Source organism: Muntiacus reevesi, chromosome 11 (genome assembly GCF_963930625.1).
Source record: "Muntiacus reevesi chromosome 11, mMunRee1.1, whole genome shotgun sequence".
NCBI lineage: Eukaryota > Metazoa > Chordata > Mammalia > Artiodactyla > Cervidae > Muntiacus > Muntiacus reevesi.
The window spans coordinates 73,985,919-74,009,008 of record NC_089259.1 but is presented as its reverse complement, the minus strand read 5'-3'; the positions used below and the strand labels follow the sequence as shown (position 1 = coordinate 74,009,008).

The 23,090-nt window shown below is 46.6% G+C and overlaps 1 protein-coding gene across 2 annotated transcripts in view; it reads left to right on the top strand.

Moving 5' to 3' along the window:
• The window catches only part of TMTC4 (transmembrane O-mannosyltransferase targeting cadherins 4), a 61,204-nt gene that overhangs the window by 26,384 nt on the left and 11,730 nt on the right, over nt 1-23,090 (top strand). For both annotated transcript variants that reach the window (XM_065901917.1, XM_065901916.1), the window contains exons 6-15: nt 3,604-3,701; nt 6,828-6,920; nt 7,150-7,314; nt 8,689-8,891; nt 10,427-10,598; nt 10,688-10,819; nt 16,401-16,480; nt 16,651-16,758; nt 16,850-16,991; nt 22,659-22,773. In XM_065901917.1, the coding sequence (XP_065757989.1) occupies nt 3,604-3,701; nt 6,828-6,920; nt 7,150-7,314; nt 8,689-8,891; nt 10,427-10,598; nt 10,688-10,819; nt 16,401-16,480; nt 16,651-16,758; nt 16,850-16,991; nt 22,659-22,773 (1,308 nt within the window). The remainder of the gene's footprint in view (nt 1-3,603; nt 3,702-6,827; nt 6,921-7,149; nt 7,315-8,688; nt 8,892-10,426; nt 10,599-10,687; nt 10,820-16,400; nt 16,481-16,650; nt 16,759-16,849; nt 16,992-22,658; nt 22,774-23,090) is intronic.

Sequence of the window (23,090 nt, the reverse complement as noted above, 5' to 3'; positions counted from 1 at the left end):
CACTCGAAGTTAAAACTGAAATGGACTGTCAGTTCTCGAAGTCACAGCCACGTGGCCCCCTACCTGCAGCATCCTGGGTGGGGTCCCCGCTCTGCCATCGCCGCCAGGGAGATCACGGCACGACCTCCCGGAAGTGCTCCAGCTGCGCCTACGTTACGGCTCTGTGACTTGTCAGTTCCCTACCCCTCCTGATAGGTAATCAGGTACCCCAGATTCTGGCGCCTGGAGAAGATGCTCCAACGAGCCAGGCCTGGTGCCCGGGATGCAGCTGTGAGCGAGCTTCCCACCAAGGGTGATGCTCCTCGACCTGTGGCATCAGAATCACCCGGATGGCTGGTTAACAGGCTTTCAGTGGGGCTCCACCCTCGAGTCTCTGAGTCCAAGGGTCTGAGTTGGGCTGGAGGGCCTGAGCATCTGCCTTTCTTAGAAGATCCAAGGGCAGGACCACACGCTGTGAGTGGCACTGGTTGGTGTAATGGTCTCCACTGGGCATGATCCCCTCCCACCCAGGACATCTGGCAAAGCCTGATGTTTTGGGTCATCACAACTGAGAGCCCGGAGGCCTGCTGGCTTCCCGGAGGGGTAGAAACAAGGGAGGCACCGAACATCCTACAATGCTGAGAATTGACGCGTGTGTCAGCACTACCAAAGGTGAGAGCTGAAAATCAAGCATTTGTAGTGAAATCTGAGAAGAACACGCTAGTAGATTGTGCTTAGGGCCATCTTGGGGGCTACTGCTGGGCCTGACTTAATGTAGGGGGTCAGTTAGGGGCACCGAGGTGCATGGGACAGACCCTGCTACTTGGGCAGTCAGACGTGCACACAGTAGGACCATTTGCTGTTGTTGCAACTGTGAATGAAATGTGAATCAGAAGGGAGGCTGCCCAGGAGGGTGGGTTGCACAGCCTAAGTGATCTTTGATGGCCACAGGATTCTTCTGGGGCATTCTAGCCTAAGAGAAGGGAACGTGCAAAGCCCAGTGAAAGCAGAGTGGCCCGTGTGCTTGAAATTTAGACCCAGGGAACCTGGAGAGGCTGTATCACCCCGTAAGGAAGGCCCTAAGTGCTGTTCTCAGTATTGGGACCCCTTCATCCTGTCAACAGCAGGAAGAATCAGATCAGAAAGACTAAAAACAAGAGTGCTGGTTGATTCGAGACAGTGGAATCTGAATCAGTGAGGCTTTACTGTTTATTGATCAGCTGGGCTGGTGAAAAGCCTTCGGGTGCCTTGACTGTACAGCCAAATAAAACTTTTTTGTATTCTGTCAGTTCTGCTGTTTGTACATTAATCCCGGAATTCCAACAGAGATTCCCAAGAAAAGCTGAAAAGATCAGACAGTGTCAGCCTGTGTGTCCTTTTGCTTGATTTCTGAATCTCCAGCCCCCAAGGCCTATGTGTGAGTGAGGAAGTTTTCCCAGCCAGCCGACTGGGCCCTCGGACAGCACGGGGGTCAGTCCTGCTCACAGTTTGTTGAGGGTCCAGAGGGCTTGGCTGGGTGCAGCCCCTCGGCATCCTGAGAGGAGTCTCCCGCCACACGTGGAAAGTTCCAGGTTAGCAGCATCCTCTCTCCCCGGCTCCAGACCCCACAGCTGATCCCGGACAGGGAGCCCAGGACTTTGGTCTGGGGCTTTGCTGATGACTCCCAGGTATCCACTTCATTCAAGATCTGCGTCTCTCTGTCTCCCTGTCTCTCTCACATACCTTAATTGTTGGTTTTCTGCTCAAGCAGTTTAATGAGAACCAAGGTGTATCTTGTCACTGCATAGCGAGCTTGGCACATTTTGGTGACAAGGTGACAGATCAGTCACCCCCTTGCATCAAAGCCCCATTGGAGACCCTCTCACTTGAACCTGGGGTGGTTTTGCTAATTTATGTGCAATAAACAGTGAATGCTTTCTGTGGTCCCAGCAGTCTACCAAGGTTTTTTGTTTGTTTTTTCGATGTTTAGTTTTTAGTATGGTTTTTAATTCATGCACATAGTTTTAAAAAATGTACATGATATGAAAGGTTTTGCAGTGAGAAGTAAGATTTCTTTCCTCTCCTATCCAAATTTTTCTCCTTAAAGTTGTTTAGAGGGAATTCGCTGGCAGTCCAGTGGTTAGGACACAGGCGCTTTTGCTGCCAGGGCCTGGGTTCGATCCCTGGTCAGGGAACTAAGATTAAGCTGCGTGGTATGGGAAAAAAAAACAGTTTAGAAACTACTGTAGTTGGTTACCTATGTGCTCTCCAGAGATATGTTTTGCATGCATGAGCAACTTTTATATGTAACTTTTAACACAAATGGGCAGGTATTTCTGTATACCTTTTTTCTCACTCGAGTAGGGAAGATACAGTTATTGTTGCACGCATCTTATTGATGAGGACCCTGAGGCTGTACAAGTAACTTGCTCCAGGTCACGTGGTGAACTGCAGAGCTGGAATTTAGGCCAGGAGTTCTGGTTTTAGGCAGAGCTGACCCAAGACCCAGGGGCACCTCCTCCAAGCAGGTTCACTTTGCCCCACCTTACACTTAGGTCTTTATAAAATGTTTGTTCACCACCAACCTCAGTGAGGAGCTGGGGACCTCATGAAGAACAGAGAGGAGTATCACACGTGCCTTCTCCTCTCCTGCCCGGAGCAGGTCAGCTCTGGTCCCCAAATTGCATCCTCCACACCCCCTGCCAGTAGAGAGCAGACCCTTTCTCCTCAAAAGGCGTTCAGGACCATCAGTTATTACTGGAGCCCAGCCACACCCAAGCCAAGCGGCTTGCTGCCTTCGTCACATTTCTGCTGAGGTTTTGGTTTCCCGTTGATGCTTGAGTGTCCGTGCAGGTGAGCTCAATGGTCCGGCATCCTTCAGAACCAGTCCACACTGGTAGCAGAGCAGGTGTTCTTAAGGTATCTGGGGTTCAGAGAGCCCAGACTCCACCTAGAAGTGGTAGACACTCTCAGAGCGGTGCTGGACCCCGACTCCAGGAGTTGTAGAGATTCTCAGAGCAGAGGGGGGTAGCCAGATGGAGCGTCTACACCACCAGTGGGAGTCCTCGGCACAAGCTGTCAGAACAGCCTGTTAGGTGACTGGGGGGCTGGGAAGAAGGACCTCACCCCTGGGAACTCTGCCTTGAGATGTCTTTGTACCAGGGCTGCATTGCAATGCCTCCCGAAGGCTCTGGGCTCCTGCTGGGGGACGTTGAGAAGGGGGTGTGTATGCCATATAGAAAGTGAAAGTGTCAGTCACTCAATCATATCTTGAGTCACAAAAAAAGTCCAAAATGTCCAGCTTCTTCCAACCCCGTGGACTATAGCCTGCCAGGCTCCTCTGTCCATGGAATCCTCCAGGCTAGAGTATGGGAGTGGATTGCCATGCCCTCCTCCAGGGGATCTTCCCAACCCAGGGATCAAACCCGGGTCTCCTGCATTGCAGGCAGATTCTCGACCACCTGAGCTACCACCATCTAACCAGAAATGCGGGTCTAACACAGTGGCCCACAGAGAAATGCCATTCAAGACCAAAGTGTTTTTAAATGGTGACTGTCTAAGGTGCACGCTGAGAATTTGAGTTCCCAGAGCTCCCAAGACCGAGCTGAGCTGTGTGACTCTGCGTTTGTTTCTCCTGGTCGGCAGCTAACAAGGAGAGGACCCACTCCACGTTCTGGGTGTTGCTGAGCATCCTTCTGGGAGCAGTGGCCATGCTGTGCAAAGAGCAAGGGATCACCGTGCTGGTAAGACCCCAGGCGCCTTCGGGGGGGCCTGCTCTCCCTACGCCCATTTCCCTCCTGTAAAGACACCTCGTGCTGCCTTTGCGCGGGGGCCTGTGCGTCCCCCCTCTGCACCCCTATTGCCAGTCTTCAGCCTAGCCCTGTCTGGACCGAGTACATGTACCACCACCACGCTCCTGGTGGTTCAGGTGGGAACTGACTGTCTTGGTTGACTCTCATTAGAGCTGGTGGACACGGAGAGGGGACAGCTCTGAAGAGCAGGTGACTAGTCCCCGTGGAGAGGTCCTGGAGAAAAGAGAGTGTTGTGGCCTTTCTGGGGTGCTTTCATGTTTCAGCAGTCCTAAGTATGGCCATGTTGTGACGCTACCGCTGTTTCTGGTCCTGATTAACAAGCATTGATGTGTGTTATGTTGTATTTGCCTTTGTCCGGAAACGTCAGGGAGGACGGGAGAGGGCTCTGAAGGGTCCAGGTGTGCGCCCCCCACGTCTGATCTGAGTAGAAGCCCCTGGAAGGGAGAGGCGTGGAAATGCACTCTTTCTCTGTTCTAGTTAATTTTCTGCCTTACGTTATCAGAGGGAAACTGAGACATTAGGGATGTGAAGAGATGTAGACAAATGGAAAACAGAGATGTGGGGTGTGTGGGGCCCACATAGGAAGCAGTGGGAAAGGGTCTTCCTTTCCCAGGTCCAAGCTCTTTGTGGCTGGACACCAGTCAAGGCAAAGATAAATGGTTTTATTGGATTCGATTCGTACGTTTAAGGTCAGCTAGCTAGGAAACGGTGTAGAAAGAATTACTGTGCAAAGATACTAGAACCTCATGAGTTACTTTTTTAAAAGTTTGCTCTAAACCACTGATTTTGAGCCTTGGCATTATTGGCATTTGAGGCCGAATCATTCTTTCTTTGGGGCATGTCCTGCGCACCGTAGGATATTTGGCAACATCGCTGGTCTCTACCCACTAGATGCCAGAAGCACACCCCCTCCCTTAGTTGTGACAACCTCAAATGTCTCCAGACGTTGCCAAGCACACCCCCCTGGTAGGGGGTGAAAATCATTCTGTGAGAACTGCCGTCCTGAAATCTTGCTTGTCTCAAAGTATGGCTTGAGGACCAGTGGCGTTGACACCATCTGGGAGCTTATTAGAGATTTAGGATCTCAGACCCCCACCACAGGCCTGCTGAATCTGCACCTCCATTTCACAAGGCCCCCAGGTTACTCCCACCTCCGTTAAGAAAAGCACTAAAAAATTAGGTTGAAATTTTCATAAATAAAGATATGGTGATGTTGAGCAGGTTTCCAAAAATCTAACCAGAATGTGGCCATTTTGATGACGGATTTAAATGGGAAGGGAGAGAGAGTGCCAGACTGGTGTTGGGCTCAGTCCTCATGACAGCCTGACCGCGTCACCCCTGGGTGACTGTCCTGTCGCTCACAGGCAGAGGAACACTTGGCATAAGAAGACAACGCCGCTCAACAGGGGGCTTCCTGCCTTCTAGAAAATGGTTCACACCCAGGCAGAAATGGTCCTCTGTGACCCAGTAAAATCGTGCATCACACGGGTGAATAAAATGAGGATTCTGTGAAGTGATTAACCCAGCGCTGGCCCGTGTACTGGATAATTAATGGCTCCCAGCATGTATGGGAGGGGGCCGAGGAGAGATGTCACCCTTGCGCTGAAAACCACAAATTACCACTGGCTTCTGACGACTTACGATTGATCCTCTTTGCCACGAAGCTGTGTGTTCGAAGGCCCCACGTCTTCGAAGGGCAGCTTCAACCATCCACATAGTGTATGTTCTGACCACTCTGCCTAGTTCCAACAGGGAGTTCAGCTGCATGGCGTTCTCTACAGCACCCACGTTTGTGGAAAGTCCACTGCAGGGTAAAGGGTGGAGTCCAAGGCTAGATGAGCCTCCGCTTGTAAGCACAGGCGTCAGAGCTTTAAGAGCAGCCATATCCACTAGAAAGGAACTGTGGTGATGCTGCTGGAAGCTGTTAGCGTCAGTGCAACTGCAGTATCACACATCCAAGGGCCAGGGGTTTTGCATACTTGGAGTTACTGGTCATCCCAATGAAAGTCATGGGCAGAGGTGGCCATCCTCCACGCAGTGGGGCTCTGCCGTCCTCAGGGTGCAGTTTCCAGTGCCACTCCAGACACCTCCATCATCTCCACCACAACCAGCTGGATGGGAAACCCAGGGTGGCACGTGCTCTAGTCTATGACCAAACCCCCAAGAGGTGTGGTATTGCTTCTGCCCACATCCCATTGACTGGAACTCAGTCACATGACCACACTCCCCTGCAGGGCTGGCTGTGTGCCGGGCAGGAAGGAAGAGCTGGTGGGTGACCACGAGTCTGAGCCTGGGATGTCTCTGCAGCCCCACCAGAGTCTGTATGTTCTGTTCCCTCGCTTCCAGGGCATATGCCCTCATTAGGCAGCTCCCCAGGTTCCTGAGGTGTAATTACTTACATGGCTGGGTTTTCAAGTTTGCTGGCTGCCTTATCGTCTTAGGCATGGCCACTGCACTGGTTTTGGCTTGGCTATAACTCCGGGGCTGTTTTAGGGGTAAAAAATGAAAGGGGGGCCTCTGCAGAACTTCTCCTGGGAACCCCAAGGCTCTAGTTCTCCTTCATCGTATCATACTCTTATATGCAGGCTATGAAACTGTGACTAACAGGGGATTTACTAGATGACAAATCTGATGGGACTTTCTTGGTAGTCCAGGGGTAAAGAATCAGCCTGCCGATGCATGGGACACAGGTTCGATCCCTGGCCCAGGAAGATTCAACATGCTACAGGCAACTAAGCCTGTGCATCACAACTATTGAGCCTGTGCTCTGCAACGAGAGAAGCCAGCGCAATGAAGAGTCCACACACTGCAACCCACCACAGCTAGAGAAAATGTGTGCATAGCATCAAAGACCCAGTGCAGCCAAGAATTAAAGAAATAAGTAAATTTGATGCAAATATCATGAGCTAATTTCATAGAAACAGTAGGATTTGTTTTGTTTTTAGAGCTGTTCCCAGACATTTCTCATCTAAATTCAGCAATAGAATTGTGACGTATCCTGGCTACATGATCAGAGTTAGGCTGTCCCAAGGCTGATTCCTTGCTTTGCTTTTCTAGGGTCTCAATGCCGTCTTCGACATCTTGGTGATAGGCAAATTAAATGTCCTGGAAGTTGTCCAGAAAGTCCTCCGTAAAGACAGATCATCAGAGGTGAGTATATGCTTTTGTCTCCAGCCGAGACGTGGAAAATGTCACGTACCCACTGATTTAAAATACCATTTTCAAAGTACTTCTTGCAACTTTGAGTTCTAAAACAGGCAGGCTTTTAAAGCCCAGTGTCAGTGAGGTTCAGCCAGAATTGCTGCACATTTATACCTGACTTGGCCACACTTTTATTTGAAAAATCCTCAACACTGGGGGCCTTGCACTGTCCTTTCAGAGCCCTGGCATGCTCCGGACGGGGGGCCTCCTCTTCAGAATGACCCTCCTGGCTTTGGGGGGAGCCGGGGTGCTGTATGTGCGCTGGAAGATCATGGGCACTGGCCCGCCCGCCTTCACCGAGGTGGACAACCCCGCCTCCTTCGCTGACAGCATGCTTGTCAGGGTGAGTCCCGGGTCCGTCCTCCGCTGGGCCATCTTTGCCCACCAGATCCCCAGGTCTTCCCTCCCTCCTCCTCCTCACCCCCCTCCCCAACATACCCACAAAAGCCCCTGTTAATCAGAACACCTCCACGGATATTTCCGTTCACTGAGGACGTTCTAGGGTGAAACCAGGTTTTTATCAGGGCTTTGAGAGGGTGTAAACTCTTTGCATTTCCTTGTGGCTCAGATGGTAAAAAAAAAAAAAACCTGCCTGCAATGCAGGAGACTGAGGTTCGATCCCTGGGTCAGGAAGATCCCCTGGAGAAGGAAATGGCAACCCACTCCAGAATCCTTGCCTGGAGAATTCCATGGACCAAGGAGCCCAGTGGGCTACAGTTCATGGGATCACAAAGAGTCAGACACAGACTGAGCAACTGCTCTTTTCACTTTCACTCGAAACAAAATCAAGAGGAGAGGTTTAGAGAATGTCAGGTTTCTTGCCAGGCTCCTTAAATTGTCCCCTCACCTACTTTTGGTATAACGGAAATTGACGTGTTGAGGTTAAGATAAAGTATAACAGTATTGACGGTATCTTTTTTTTCTTTAGCACGACTTTTTAAAAATGTATTTATTTATTTTTGGCCACGCAGAGTCTTTGTTGTTTTGTGCGGGCTTTCTCTAGTTGCAGCAAGCCGGGGCTCCTCTCTAGTTGGGTGCGCGGGCTTCTCATTTTGGTGGTCTCTCTCATGACCGAGCACCGGCTACAGGCTCACAGGCTTCAGTAACTGCGGCACACCGGCCTCGTTGCTCCGAGGCATGTGGGATCTTCCCAGACAAGGGATCGAACCCATGTCCCCTGCGTTGGCCGGTGGGTTCTTATCCACTGCACCACCAGGGAAGTCCCTACCGGTGGTATCTTTAGAAGTCTTAACGCCATCCAGACTTTCATGTCAAGGTTTGCTTTTTCTGAAGGCAAGGGTGTCTTAGCTGTGCATTTCATACAAACAGAAATCAAAGACCATAGAACCCCATGCTTATATTGTCAGGCACATGGTGACCTCTGGACCACAGATTTCCTGGGTCATGGACTTGGGGCATCAGTGAGTAATTGGGATATAGTGTCCCCAGAAATATAACAAATGTAAAGCAGAGTCTGGTGGCTTTGCTGTATTTTTTATCTTATTAAAAAAAAAAATCTCAATGCATTTAGTCAACTGCACTTCAGCCCAGTGCCCAGGGCAGAAAGTGGCAACATTTTATTTTATATGGCTGGGCTTCTTGAGCAGAAACATGAAGGCCTCCAAAGGGAAGCTAGGCTATGTATATATATATGTATATGTATTTTTTTTTCCAAGTTCAGTATCAAATAGATGTTTGTTTTTCTTTTGACTGGCAGGCCATAAACTATAATTACTACTATTCATTGAATGCCTGGCTGCTGCTGTGCCCTTGGTGGCTGTGTTTTGATTGGTCGATGGGTTGCATCCCCCTCATTAAGTCCGTCGGGGACTGGAGGGTAATTGCTCTAGCAGCACTCTGGTTCTGCCTAATTGGCCTGATATGCCAAGCCCTGTGCTCTGAAGACAGCCACAAGAGAAGGTAAGAGGCCGAGCTGAATTTTAACTTCCACACTGGGTGGAGTCCGAGCATGTTGCTAAATCCAGCACCGCAGATCATCAGTAATGATTTTGTGCAAGTCCTGTCTAAGGACGGGTATTTCAGTACAGATGCACATGTCTGGGCAGGATGAGTTCTGTCCACCCGTCCACTTGGAATCCATGGCTGGCTTAAACTCGTGGGGAGTGGACTAGAGGGGGCGCCCGATGGCTGCTTCATCCCTGCCCACCCTCCACCATGAAGTAGCATTTTGACATCCTTCTCACCGTAGGTGGTAAAGAGTAATTTATGGTCCAAACGGAGAGTGTAATTGGTGTGTGTTGTGCCCGTCATTTCACAATTCCCCTTCAGAAAGCCCTGGTGGATGCGACAGTGATGCCTTCTCTTGTTATTTGTACAAAATAACCTGCCACCCCAAAGAGACTCTTATTTCTCACCAAAAAAAGCAGGGGGCGGGGGGAGGGAAGTTTATTGAGAAAATAATTGGGAGAAAAACGTGTTTTGTGGAAAAGAAAACTATTTAAGATGATTTCCTTTAGGCATAAGTGTTTCTGGAATTAGATGAGTAATTTCTCAAAATAAATGCAGTTTTTGAGTTTACCCTGTGCCTTCAATTGGTTCGTAATTCTAAAGGGTGACAAAGCTCTGTCCCAGTTCCCTGTGCATGCACCAGTAGGATTTTTCTAACACTACACGCACAGGTTTGTGGGAAGGAGCTGTCAAATTTGACCAGGCGTCTTTTGTTTGGTTTTTAATTTTATCGGAGTGTAGTTTAGTTACAACGTTGTGTTTAGTTTCTGCCGCGCAGCAAAGTGGCTCAGTTTATACATACACGAGTGCTTTTTCGTGTTCTCCATTACAATTTATCGGAGGATTTTGAATATAGTTCTGTGTGCTGTGCAGGACCTTGTTGTTTGACCCAGCCTCTGATTCACCTGCTTACATCGTGTGGGACTCTGGGAATGCTTACCTGCTTCCACAAGTGTCCCATTGCTCTCAGCTTTCTCTTTGCTCAACTGAAATTTATGCTGGAGCATCCCCAAATGATATGAGTTTATTTCAGATCTTATAAAGTTTAAACTAGTTAAATGACATTACATCCTGTTAAATGTCAGGGGACTAAATCGGACTAACTGGGACCAATATCCCAATTAGCCCAGTTGGGATATTGTAGGTGTTGAGCTATTTGACACCTACACAGTTTGAGGTATAGTTAGAAGCAGCCAAGTTCATAAGACTGCTCTAAGTAATCATTCTAACTTTATTCATGTGATTTTGAGGACTTCTAAAATTTATCCTCATGCTCGATGCTAAGTAGCCTTAGTAAGATTTTTCTGTCTTATCCTGATGGTACTCGGTTAGACCCTCTCTACTGATGCCTCCTCCTAACTGCTGGCATGAAAAAAAAAAAAAAGGAAAAAAGGGAAGGGGCATCTTTATTGTGGATTTCATGTAGAGTAGAATATTTTTCTTAAGAATTCTAAAAGTAGCCATTTTAACTACTTTTCATCTTCCAGGATCCTCACGCTGGGTCTGGGATTCCTCATTATCCCGTTTCTTCCTGCGAGTAACCTGTTCTTCCGAGTGGGCTTTGTGGTGGCCGAGAGGGTCTTGTACCTCCCCAGTGCCGGCTACTGCATGCTGCTGACGTTTGGACTCGCAGTGCTCAGTAAACATACCAAGAGAAAGGTATTGGCCCAGCGAGGTGGGCGCCGTTCCTGACCAAGACGATGGGTGGGTTTTACTAATGACATTTCCCGTGTCCCTCTCTTCTTAAGAAACTAATTGCTGCTCTCATCCTGGGAATTTTATTCCTAAACACGCTGAGATGCGTGGTTCGCAGTGGTGAGTGGCGGAACGAAGACCAGCTTTTCCGAAGCGCCCTGTCTGTGTGCCCTCTCAATGCCAAGGTATGTTGGCTGCCACATTTTTAAGTTCGACAGCTGAGTGAGGAGAATCCGGAATATGACCTTGGTCATAGACTTGGAGGTTTTCTTTTTCATTTTTTTTTTTCTTACATGATCTTGACAAAGCTTATTACAATTACACTTTAGCCAAAATAATTAAAAAGAAATCATTAAAACCAGACAGTGTCAGGGAAACAGCAGATTTCTTAAACACGTTTCTACTCATCTTCCAGTTGGTCCGATTGTGGATCGGGTGGTGGCAGGGTGGGCAACTCCACGCATTCAGGCTCAGGTCTGGGGAGGCTCACAGTCAAACCTCTTAGAGCACACTTTTTGAAACATGCACTCTGGCCTCCTCCAATCTATAACTGGAAGATGATAATACCTCCCAATGGACAGCAGTTTGGTTTAGGAATTTAAAAGATGCTCTGTGGTGTGCGGTACGAACGTTTCCATCACTTGTGGCTTCTCTGCCTGGAATTGTTTTTGCCAGATTAGGTAAAAATAGAATGCATAGACTCTAAAATTGGCAATGTTCTTGTTGACACGGTCTGGTAGGAATTTGTTTCACTTGTATCCTTGATGAACTCCATCTCTTCGCTTACCCAGCTGTGCATCTTTGGGCAAAATTGTTTTGGACATTGAAAGCCCTTATCTGTAACAAGGAGGGGGACCATGGCTGCCCCCTGGGCTTGTCATTAGGCCTCCATGAATGTGGCCTCTGAAGTGGTCTGACATGGTACTTAGAACACAGTAGGTGCTCAAGAAATGTTTGTTTTCATAGGCTCCTTTTAGTTTTGGCTGTCCCATTAAATGAAAAGAAGGGAATGATACTTGCTCAAAATGGGAGGCCAAGGAGCTAGGTGAGAATATTTTCTATTAGGGCTTCCGAGAAGGAAATGGCAACCCACTCCATTGTTCTTGCCTGGAGAATCCCAGGGATGTTGGAGCCTGGTGGGCTGCCGTCTATGGGGTCACAGAATTGGACACGACTGAAGTGACTTAGCAGTAGCAGGCAGGTGGCGCTAGTGGTGAAGAGCCCTCCTGCTAACCCAGGAGACATAAGAGACACGGGGGTTCAATCCCTGGGTTAGGAACATACCCTGGAGGGTTGGCATGGCGACCCACTCCAGTATTCTTGCCTGGAGAATCCCATGAACAGAGGAGCCTGGTGGGCTACAGTCCATAGGGTCGCAAAGAGTCAGACACGACCGAAGCGACTTAGCATGCATAGATCATTATGTGATTAATAACGGTGTCTTCTGGTGTCCTCAGGATCGGAACTTCCTCAGATGCCCAATAGCGATCCTCTTTGGAGCAGGGGCAATAAAAGCACCATGAAGTTCTATCTCATTTCCACGTTCTATACTTAAGAGAAAGAAGTGATTTCAAGCAAAACTATATGAAGAAATCTAATGAATAGTTGATGTCTTACTGTGACCCTGGAGTAAAGGGTCATATAAAACGAGTTGACTCCCTGTTTGTCTTTTCCTTGGTTTAAAAAAACTTGTTCATGTTCTATAGTTACGAGGCTTAGATAAAAGAGTGAATTGCTTCAACCTTTTATTGTCAATTTGATTTGCTGACCTAGACATTTATGTTATGCTACTGAAAGTAAATCAGCCAGTGATTTAATTTCATAAATGTTAATAGATTTGCTTTGTTTTTACTTTTCTGTTTGAATAGCAGTAATTACCCCTTCTATTTATGTACTTCTTCCCCAGAAGGAACTCAGATTTCTTTGTAGAGGCTCTGTCATTAATTTCCATTATCCTCCCTCGAAGGTTTTTAGAGAGCAGTTATTATGTTCCGTAATTTTCCAAATGGGAGAAACTGAAGCATAGAAAGCTGGAGCTGACGGTGTCTGGGTCAGTGGCTCAGGTGGTAGGTAGAGACCTAGGATAGTGCTGCTCCCAGGTAACCCTGGGGAACAAGCGGGGACGGGACCGTGTGCTGTGTGAGCCTACACGGCTGCCCCAGTGAGTGATGTCACATTTACAGGCTAGAAAACTCAGGGGCTGTGCAGACCGACAGGCACACAACTGTGTGTCTGTGTATGTCGTTTTCTCTTTTAAATTTAAGACATACACATGAGATCTCATCTTCAAAGTGTCAGCTGATAGTGACAAGCCTTCCCAGGAACATTTTTTTAGTGATGCCATTCAATATGGGGCTTCCCTGGTGGCTCAGAAGGTAAAGAATCTGCCTGCAATGCCGGAAACCTCGGTTCAGTCCCTGGTTTGGGAAGATCCCCTGGAGGAGGGCATGGCAACCTGCTCCAGTATTCTTGCTGGAGGATCCCTGTGGACAGAGGAGCCTGGAGGGCTGCATTCCAAGGGGGTCACAGAGTCAGACACGACTGAGCAACTAAGCACATTTAGTGTAAGCAAGATAGAGTTGGTTTTTTGTTTGTTTGTTTGGGGGGGTTTGTTGTTGTTTTACTTGGCACTATTAAATTGAAGTGTATTAAAACTATCTACACTTTTTTTTTTTTTGGCAAAAAAGCTAGGTTGATTTCAGAGAAGAGATCTCCTTTAGGATGATTTCATTCGACTCTATTGCAGGAGATGCATTTGCTGCACTTGCTCCACTTTCCATCCATTAACTGTTAACTTAGCAGTTGGCAACTGTGCTGCCAACCAGGCCCAGATTTACAGAGGCGACTCGGTCCGAGCCTGGTCGGGCATTGGAATTACCCACAGTGCCTTGCATCTGGTAGGAACTCAATGTTAGTGGCTGAACTGAGCCAAACAGAAATTAAATTCCTACTACGGATGAGATACCAAGTATCTGATCATACTGCAGCCATCCTTTGTTTCCGAGGCCTGAAAGTATGTTGGCGTTTTATATCAATCCTGGGATGCAATGCTAAGTTTGTTTAGCAATGAAAGGGATCATTTACCACAATGAGATATTCCCTTAAGGATGAGGCAGGATGGGTTATAAGACTTTTACGTGTTTAAAACATTTTAACATCAAGTGTTGACAGAAAATTTGAAACTGTGGTCTTAGCACTATGTTGAATGCGTAGTTACATGTCCTTGACCATGGGTCTTATCTGTGGTTTCTGTGCTGGTTCGTTGCCTTGGCATATGAATCACAAAGGCTGGAGGGAAGGTTCAAGGATCAACAGGCTTTTTCAATCCTTTACATTCCATGGAAACAAAAATCAGTCTTTTTAAAGAATTCTTTTTAAAACTCTATTTTAAGTAAACTGTTTCTGAGCGTTTTGCTTTGGTTTTTCAAGTGAGTTTTCTGTTCAAATATTTCCCTGCATATAACCCATAGGATAAGACTGGCCTCCGGGTAAGCCTGTTCTCCAGTCGTAATTATGGGCCAATTGCCTTCTAGGGGGCTCTCTGATCTTTAACTGGTTCCACTGACTTCACTGCAGTCTGATTCTGCAGAGGCGCCCTCCTCCCTCCACTGATCTCCTGGTCTGTGGCTTTGGGTCTAACAGAACAGCGGCTCTACTGCAGAGGGCAGTTCAGCTCTTTGTCTGAGCATTTGACTGAGAAAAGAGAATTTCCCAGGAAGTGGCAGGAGCTCGCTGAGTTGAAGTCTGTGTAGGAGCTGTGTTTGTATTCTGGAGACCACAGGCACGTCCACATTCACAGGTTGGAGCCTCCCTTCGTGTGCGGGACAGGAGTGAAGTTAACGCTTCCAGGCTGGGGCTGGGCCTGGGACTGGGACAAGCACAAAATCAAACCATTTAGAGCACACTTTTCCAAACCCATGATCCAGCCATAGCCTCCTCCAGGCTGTAACTTGAAGATGGTAATACCTATGGATAGACAGTAATTTGGTTCGGGGAGTTTAAATTATATAGTGTGCTGCACAATATTACACATTTCTGTCACCCATGATTTTCCTGTTTTGTGATTCCTTGTGTCTGAGGAAGTAAAAATAGAAATATAGACTTTAAAATTGGGAGTTAAAAAATAAATCTCTGCTACATGTGTGCTTAAAGAATATTGCACTGTCCTATACCCTTCCAGAAACATGAGTATATTTTGAAGAAGATTGATAAGGCAGGATGTGGTTATACTTTTAGAAGGGGTTTTGAATGTTCAGATATAATGCTGCTTGACTGTACGCAAGCCATTATTGTAATTCACCATATGTCAGTCCATTTTTGTTGTTCAATTGCTAAGCTGTTCTGTGACCCCATGAACTGCAGCACACCAGACTCTTCTGTTCTCCAGTGTCTCCCAGAGTTTGCTCAAAATCATGTCCCATTGAATCAACGATGCGATCTAACCATCTCATCCTCTGCTTCCCCCACCCCCAACTGTTTGTGACCAACCCCTTTGCCACCGTGTGAACTGGGGCCCACTAGGATCCTCACGTGGGGTTCTCCTGGCAGGAATACCAGAGTGGGTTGGGATTTCCTCCTTCAGGAGATCTTCCCGACCCAGGGATTGAACCTGTGTCTCTTGCATGGACAGGCAGATGCTTTACAACTGAGCCACCTTGGAAACCCTTACATCAGTCCACTGGGGCTACCACAGCAAAATACCGTGGACTGCGTGGCATAAAACAACAGAATTTTATTTTCTCACTGCTCTAGAGGCCAGAAGTCCAAGACCAAGGCATCAGGAGGGCTGGTTTCTCCTAAGACCTTTGTCCTTGACTCACGGACTTCTTGCTAAACCCTCACGTGGCCTTGTGGTCTCTCCTCTGTGTGTGGGCATCCCTCGTGTTTCATTGTATGTCGCCATTTCCTCCTCTTATAAGGACACCATTCAGATTGGATCAGGGCCCCAAGAACCTCGTTTCATCTTAAGGATCTCTTTAAAGACCCCGCCTTTTAATTTAGTCACATTTTGGGGTACTAGTGGCTAGGACTGCAACATGAGTTTTGTGGTACAATGATGCAGCCCTTAACACCCCAAAGAAACATTATCTTACCTGAAGAGAAATAGCAGGGTGAGTGAGTGGGTCTAGAAATTGCCTTGAGCAGCCAGCCCGTCTTCGCCTGTCCCCCTCAGAGATGTGTGTGATGCAGGGAGAAGAAACATAGGCTTTGGAGCCTCGGTTCAAATCCCCCACCACAGCTTTGGGTAATAGGCTTAGTGACGCCAAAGCAGCGCGTCAGCACCCGCCAGCCGCCAGGGTTACTGTCATTAGCATCACACAGCACTCACCCAGGTGGGTATATTTCTGTAGCATCATCTCCTCTGAGGCTCCTGTTGGCCTTTACATTGTACACCTCCAAAGGGAACGTTTGATGATGGAGAAATACTTTTGATGGGTTTCCCTGGTGGCTCAGCGGTAAAGAATCCACCTTCCAAGGCAGGAACGAGATGCAGGAGACATGGGTTCAGTTCCTGGGTCAGGAAGATCGCCCGGAGAAGGAAATGGTAACCCGCTCCAGTGTTCCTGCCTGGGAAATCCCATGGATAGAGGAGCCTGGTGGGCTACAGTGGGGTGAGCAGCCATGGAGTTGCCAAAAAGTCGAACACAACGGAGCAACTAAACAACAGCAACAATCCTTTGTTTTCAGTTAGAAGGTATGATGGGCCTCTCAGGTCGCAACGAAGAAGCCTGGCAGCTGACAGCCAAGGTTTTCCTCTCTTTTCAGGTTCACTACAACGTTGGCAAAAACCTGGCTGATAAAGGCAATCAGACTGCGGCCATCAGATATTACCGGGAAGCGGTGAGGTACTGCAAGCGGCTTATCTCGCAGAAGACATGCCATTTTTACAGTATCCCTGTCTTATTGTAACTTTCTAGCGCTAAAAACCTGTCCCCGCGAGGACCCCAACTTTAGGTTTGCCAGTGCCTGAGAACTGGGTGAAGACTGCAGGCTTGGTTTCTCTCTCCACTTCCAGATTAAATCCCAAGTACGTCCATGCCATGAATAATCTGGGAAACATCCTGAAAGAAAGGAACGAGCTTCAGGAAGCGGAGGAGCTGCTGTCTTTGGCTGTACAGATACAGTAAGCGTCCTCTTATAATTGTGTTCACGGCGAGGATGGGCACTCCTGCCTCCTGTGGGCCGATGCTTTCTTTTCCTCGTTCACCTTCCAGGCCAGACTTCGCTGCCGCATGGATGAATTTAGGCATCGTACAAAACAGCCTGAAGCGGTTCCAAGCCGCTGAGCAAAGTTACCGGACGGCGATCAAGCACCGGAGGAAATACCCAGATTGTTACTACAACCTGGGGCGTTTGGTAAGCTTACCCAACCTTTGGTAAGGTGCCCTGTGGCTGCGGAAGAAAAGCATGATTTTGTTTCCTTCTTTATACCGTTATCATTGTAGTGTCTGTTTGGTACTTGCCCTCTTAGTGAAGTGAAAGTCACTCAGTCGTGTCCGACTCTTTGTGACCCCATGGACTATACAGTCCATGTGATTCTCCAGGCCAGAATACTGGAGTGGTCAGCCTTTCCCTTCTCCAGGGGATCCTCCCCACCCAGGGATCGAACCCAGGCCTCCCACATTGCAGGCGGATTCTTTATGTAGCACTATATCCTAGGTACTTTGGGGGAAAACAGAGATTGATCAGGAAGAACCTAGTCCAGCCTCATAAGATTGACCGTCACCAGGCAGAAGAAAGTGATCAGGTCATTTGAAATATTTTATTCCTTCAGATGGGATTTTTAAAGCAAAGCTGATTAAATTCATTCAAGTGAAAAAAATAGAACGAATGACTTCCCTGGTGGCCCAGTGGATAGGAATCCATCTGGCAGTGCAGGGGACACGGGTTCGGTTCTTGCTCAGGAAAGATCTGACATGCCACAGGGCAGCTGGCTTAGTTGCCGCTTCTGGTGAACCCTGAGCTCTAGATCCCGGGAACCATAGCTACTGAAGCCCGCTCACCCGGGAGCCTGTGCTGGGCAACAGAAGCCACGGCAGTGAGAAGCCCACGCTCACCACAGCTAGAGAAAAGCCTTAGCAGCAATGGAGACCCCGCACAGCCAAAAATAAATAATTTCTTTAAAAAACACTTAAAAAAAAATAAGAATAGTAACACCCATTCTTGCCCACTACATCTTATGAAGTCCTTTCACGTACATTTATCTCAGTTGAAGGCAGCTATTTGATTTCCTAACATGTGGGAGTTTTTTTAAAAGCTCTAATTAGAGAGCAGGCCAACTCGAATTAGCCAAGTTTTAAGAGATCATAAAGGCAACAGGTTAAAATAAGGAGTAAATTACAATTTTTAAAGTCCCTTTGTGCCCTGTAAAACAGTGTTCCAAGGGGTTACTTCCTGATAAACACTGGCTCCTCTGTTTTTTAAAACACGGATAAAAACTGAAATTTAAAAAAACAAACCCATAATGCGATTTCTGAGCTTTCCTTTTCTCCTGTCTCAAGGGACGGTTCCCTGCGTTTTTACAGGGAACCACCCCTCACCCCCATAAAAGAAAGCTCAGGAGCCCACAAAAGGGCTTTGAGATTATTTAATGGAAATTTTGGTTACTAACCCACTTCAGTATTCTTGCCTGAAAAATTCTGTGGACAGAGAACCCTGGTGGGCTACAGTCCGTGGGTCACAAAGAGTCGGACATGATGAGCGACTAACTCGCACACACTCACACACACATATTCTGGTCCTCTGTATTGTTTTCTCGGAGACGGGACAGACAATACAACTTCTCTGTAATGATATCAGTAAAGACCAGAAAATCCAATCACTTATAACGCAGGGTAGATTCTTACAAAGTTCATGAAGTGAGAAGGAGGTCTGGAAACAAGTTGGCTGTTATCCAAATACCTGCCTTGGTGGTTGTGGCAGAGATTACTGTTTACTGTGTCTTTACCAGGACTTGCATTGACATAGTATTCTTGAGATCCACATGAATTCTTCTTTGTTCCCCCCCGCCCACTATGGTTTATTACAGAATATTGAATGTAGTTCTCTGTGCAGTACAAGAGGACCTTGTTGTTTATCCACTCTCTATATAACAGTTTGTATATACTAGTTCCAAACCCCCAATCCGTCGCTCCCCCAGCCCCTGTTGAATTCTTTTTTGATTCCTTTTTGTTCCTCTTTTTTGGAGGCAGCTCTTTTTTCTCATTATTGTTTGTGAAGTGAGTGTATCTGCCTGGAGTCCTGGGTTAATACTGTAAAGCTCTAATACTTAGCAGTCTTCTTCCTTCCTGCAGTAGCTGCCAGTCGCTGCAATTCCTTGGGGTTTGGGAAATTGGGAATTTATGGTAAATGAGCCAAGTTAACATTCAAAGAAAGGAAGATAGAATATAAACTAGAGGTTTCTAGCAATGTGCTCCAGGCCCTGGAACTCATCCGCACTCTCACGTAGAAGATCATCTGTAGTCTTAACTGTATGAAGACCTTACGCCACTCTCTGTATATTGTTTACTAATTATGCTACCATGAAGCAATCTTCCTGCATTCTCTCCTGCCAACTGTTCTGCTTATTTAAAGATTTTGTCCTCTGTTGTGGTTTAATTATCTAGCTTTTGCCTGCTTGACAGCTTAAAAGCATTAAGAGCTTAATCTTTAAAAGCTCAACCAGTATATTTATATATTAGCAAATAATAGGGACTTAACGTAAGAGTTTTTGTTTGGAAAAAAAATCCTCCTTGGTCACTCTTTAGTAGCGGGGACAGAAATGTGTTTTGATGTCTGGATCCAGATAAGAAGGGAATATAATGCAGTTCTCCTGTGACATAGGAAATGGGGAGGAGCTGGATTATTTGGGACCCTGGTCTCCTGCATTGCAGGCAGATTCTTTACAATCTGAGTCACCAGGGAAGCCCTTATTCGGGACACGTCACTAATATTAGAGAACTGTGATAATGGTGACTGGACACAGTTCATTGTGCAAGGACTGACTATCAGTCAGGATCCATTCAGGAAAACCAAAACCATAGTAAGTATCTTAGAGAAGATTCAGTACAAGGAACAGGTTATACAGCTGTTGGAAAAACACTTGTGGAAAGATGATATTAACTCAGGGAGTAAAAGGAAACTACATTGTGGTTAGGGAGACAAACAGGATGAGGTGGTGCCCCCAGAATTTAAGAACTCATGGAAGGCAACACATCTCAGGAATTACCATCACCTGAAGACTGAGATGTGAGAGTTGGACTATAAAGAAAGCTGAGCACCAAAAAATTTATGCTTTTGAACTGTGGTGTTGGAGAAGACTCTTGAGAGTCCCTTGGACTGCAAGGAGATCCAACCAGTCCATCCTAAAGGAAATCAGTCCTGAATGTTCATTGGAAGGACTGTTGCTGAAGCTGAAGCTCCAACACTTTGGCCACCTGATGCGAAGAGCTGACTCATTGGAAAAGACCCTGATGCTGGGAAAGATTGAGGGCAGGAGGAGAAGGGGACGACAGAGGATGAGATGGTTGGATGTCATCACCAACTCAGTGGACATGAGTTTGAGTAAACTCCGGAAATTGGTGATGGACAGGGAGACCTGGCGTGCTGCAGTCCATGGGGTCGCAGAGAGTCGGGCATGACTGAGCAGCTGAACTGAGCTGAAGACTGAGATGGTGATAGAACAACCACAGTCCAGCCCTGGGACTGTGGAGGAGGGGCATGACCACTGTAGAGATGCTGCCAAGGATATTAAGGAAGGAGAAAGCGAGAATGGGGGGCAGGGCTGCTCCTTGTCCAACCATCTGATCATCACTCCTGACTCCTATTGGCAGAGACTTGACTGGGAGGAGCCAAGTAGCAAAGCACCCTGGGAAATATAGTTTGCAGAGCATAGAAAGCTAAGCATAGAAGTATTAGGAAAATAATGTGCTTATTTACCTGTTTACTTTCTGGGTGAGTAATTCTTGTGAAATCACCATTTTTCTCCGTTTCACTTAAAGTGCTTGTTCACTTTGTATAGCTGCTATAAAAGGCAAGTGTGTAAAAGTGTTAGTCGCTCAGTCGTGTCCACTCTTTGTGACCCCATGGACTATAGCCCACCAGGCTCCTCTGTCCACGGGATTTTCGATACAAGAATACTAGAGTGGGTTGCCATTCCCTTCTCCAGGGGATCTTCCTGACCCAGGGATCAAAGCTGGGTCTCCTGCATAACAGGCGGATTTTCTACTGTCTGAGCCAGTTCAAGGCAAAATAAGAGTAAACGTTATCTGGTTCAGTCTGGTGTTGTTCTTTAATAAATAGTAATAAATAATAAAATACGTAAAGAATGTTCATGTAACGAAGTTATGCTGGTTTTCCTGGGTGCTTTAGAACAAATGTCACTATGAGTCTTGTCCATGTAACTCAAATGCATGTTACTTACTGGAGAGAACTGGCTGAGAAATCAATGGACTATCAAATATAAAGAGGAAATTAAATGTTGATATAACTGACTTCCCTGGTAGCTCAGACGGTGAAGCGTCTGCCTACAGTGCGGGAGACCCGGATTTGATCCCTGGGTCAAAGGATCCCCTGGAGGAGAAAATGGCAACCCACTCCAGTACTCTTGCCTGGAAAATCCGTATGAGTCTTGTCCATGTAACTCAAATGCGTCTTACTTGCTGGAGAGAATTGGCTGAGAAATCAGTGAAATATCAAATATAAAGAGGAAATTAAATGTTGATATAATTAGGCAACCTAAATTATTAAAAGTTTTTTAACTTTACATACTTCCTCATTTAAGGGCTAAAGTACTTTAACTAGAGTTCCTGAGTCTCATGGGAAATTTCAACAACATCTTTAGGAAATGGATATTCACAGATATTTCCATAATTCACTCAACGTTTCTTTTTCTGGCATAATATGTCACCTATTTACTGTGTGGGTCTCAGGGCAAGTCACAGTGTCTGTTGTCTAAGGAAAAGACAGACTTGATAGTAAGTAAGGAAATAGCCTTAAATTCTGATAAATTGTCATCACGTGCACTTGGTTGCGGAGTTAAAGGAGACATGTTCATTCAGTTGAGATGTGCATTTGAACTGAATTAGAGAGGGCTAGGTAAAGAATCTGCCTGCAATGTGGGAGACCTGGGCTCGAGCCCTGGGGTGGGAAGATGCCCTGGAGAAGGCATTGCCTACCTGCTCCAGTATTCTGGCCTGGAGACTTCTGTGGACTGTATAGTCCACGGAGTTGCAAAGAGTCAGACATGACTGAGTGACTTTCACTTTCAGAGAGGGCCAGAGGGTCACCTGCTACAAACTCCCATCACTTTCTCCCTCTGTATGCTTTTATTAACTTAAATTGAGAACTAACCATTTTGTATTCTATTATCAATGTTAACATTCTCTCTCAAAAGACAGCAGTACATTATTCTCTCCTTCCTGAGGGAGGCAAACAGGCTCCAGATTGACAAAGGGGTTTATGTTCTTGCTTAAGACTTTTCCAGTGACTTCATAAAGTATGTCTGATATACTCACAGTTTCATAGGAAGCTTAGATAGAGGCAGGAAGACCATTCTTCACAAGGTGAGCTTGACACATAGAGCTTAATCACATTAAATGTTTTGTTTGCCATTTAAAATAATAAATAATACCTAGACTATATGAAATCTTTCTAGAAAAATACTAATGATTTCGTTTTTTCCCTTACCTCTTTTCAGTGGTATGCAACATAATTTAACACCTGGAATCACTAAGTTATGGGTTGTAGTTAAAAGGTTGTAGGCTGAGGAGCTAAACCACCTGGTCCCATTCTCTGCTCTCCCATCTCTAGATGTGGAACTTTGGGCAAGTTACTTCCTCTTTGTGTGCCTCAGTTTACTTCATCTGTGAAATGGGACTAATTCTCTTCACTCCTGAGATTGGAGAATTAAATGAGTTGATATGAAAATTTGGAAGCTTGATACATACAAGTTTGGTTTTTTTGGGTTAGTTAGAGCTTGGAAAGAGAAGGCAAAAGAGAATTGGAATATTGATTGATTGCCAGGAGTCCATGCTTTCTTTTCAGTACGCGGATCTGAATCGTCACGTGGATGCACTGAACGCGTGGAGGAACGCTACCGTGCTGAAGCCAGAGCACAGCCTGGCCTGGAATAACATGATCATACTCCTCGATAACACAGGTGCGGAGTAGCAATTCAGTCAGTCCCCAGTGCTGCACCATTGGATAATTAAGGAATAGAGCTGATTTTTTTTAATAGTATGTTAGTTTGTTTTTTTTTTATGAAACTAGGGTTCAATATATTGCATGGCAAATATAAAATCTGGAATATGGAGTTTCCTTTGACATACTGGAATATGAATGTTTGGGAAAGTGACCCTTTGCTTAGAGATGGTATTGAGTAATGGGGCCGGTGTGCGCTAACATCTCATTTAATCTTAAGCCTGTCATGTGATAATTGGCATCATCTAGGATGCTGGAGGGAGAAGGCAGTGGCAC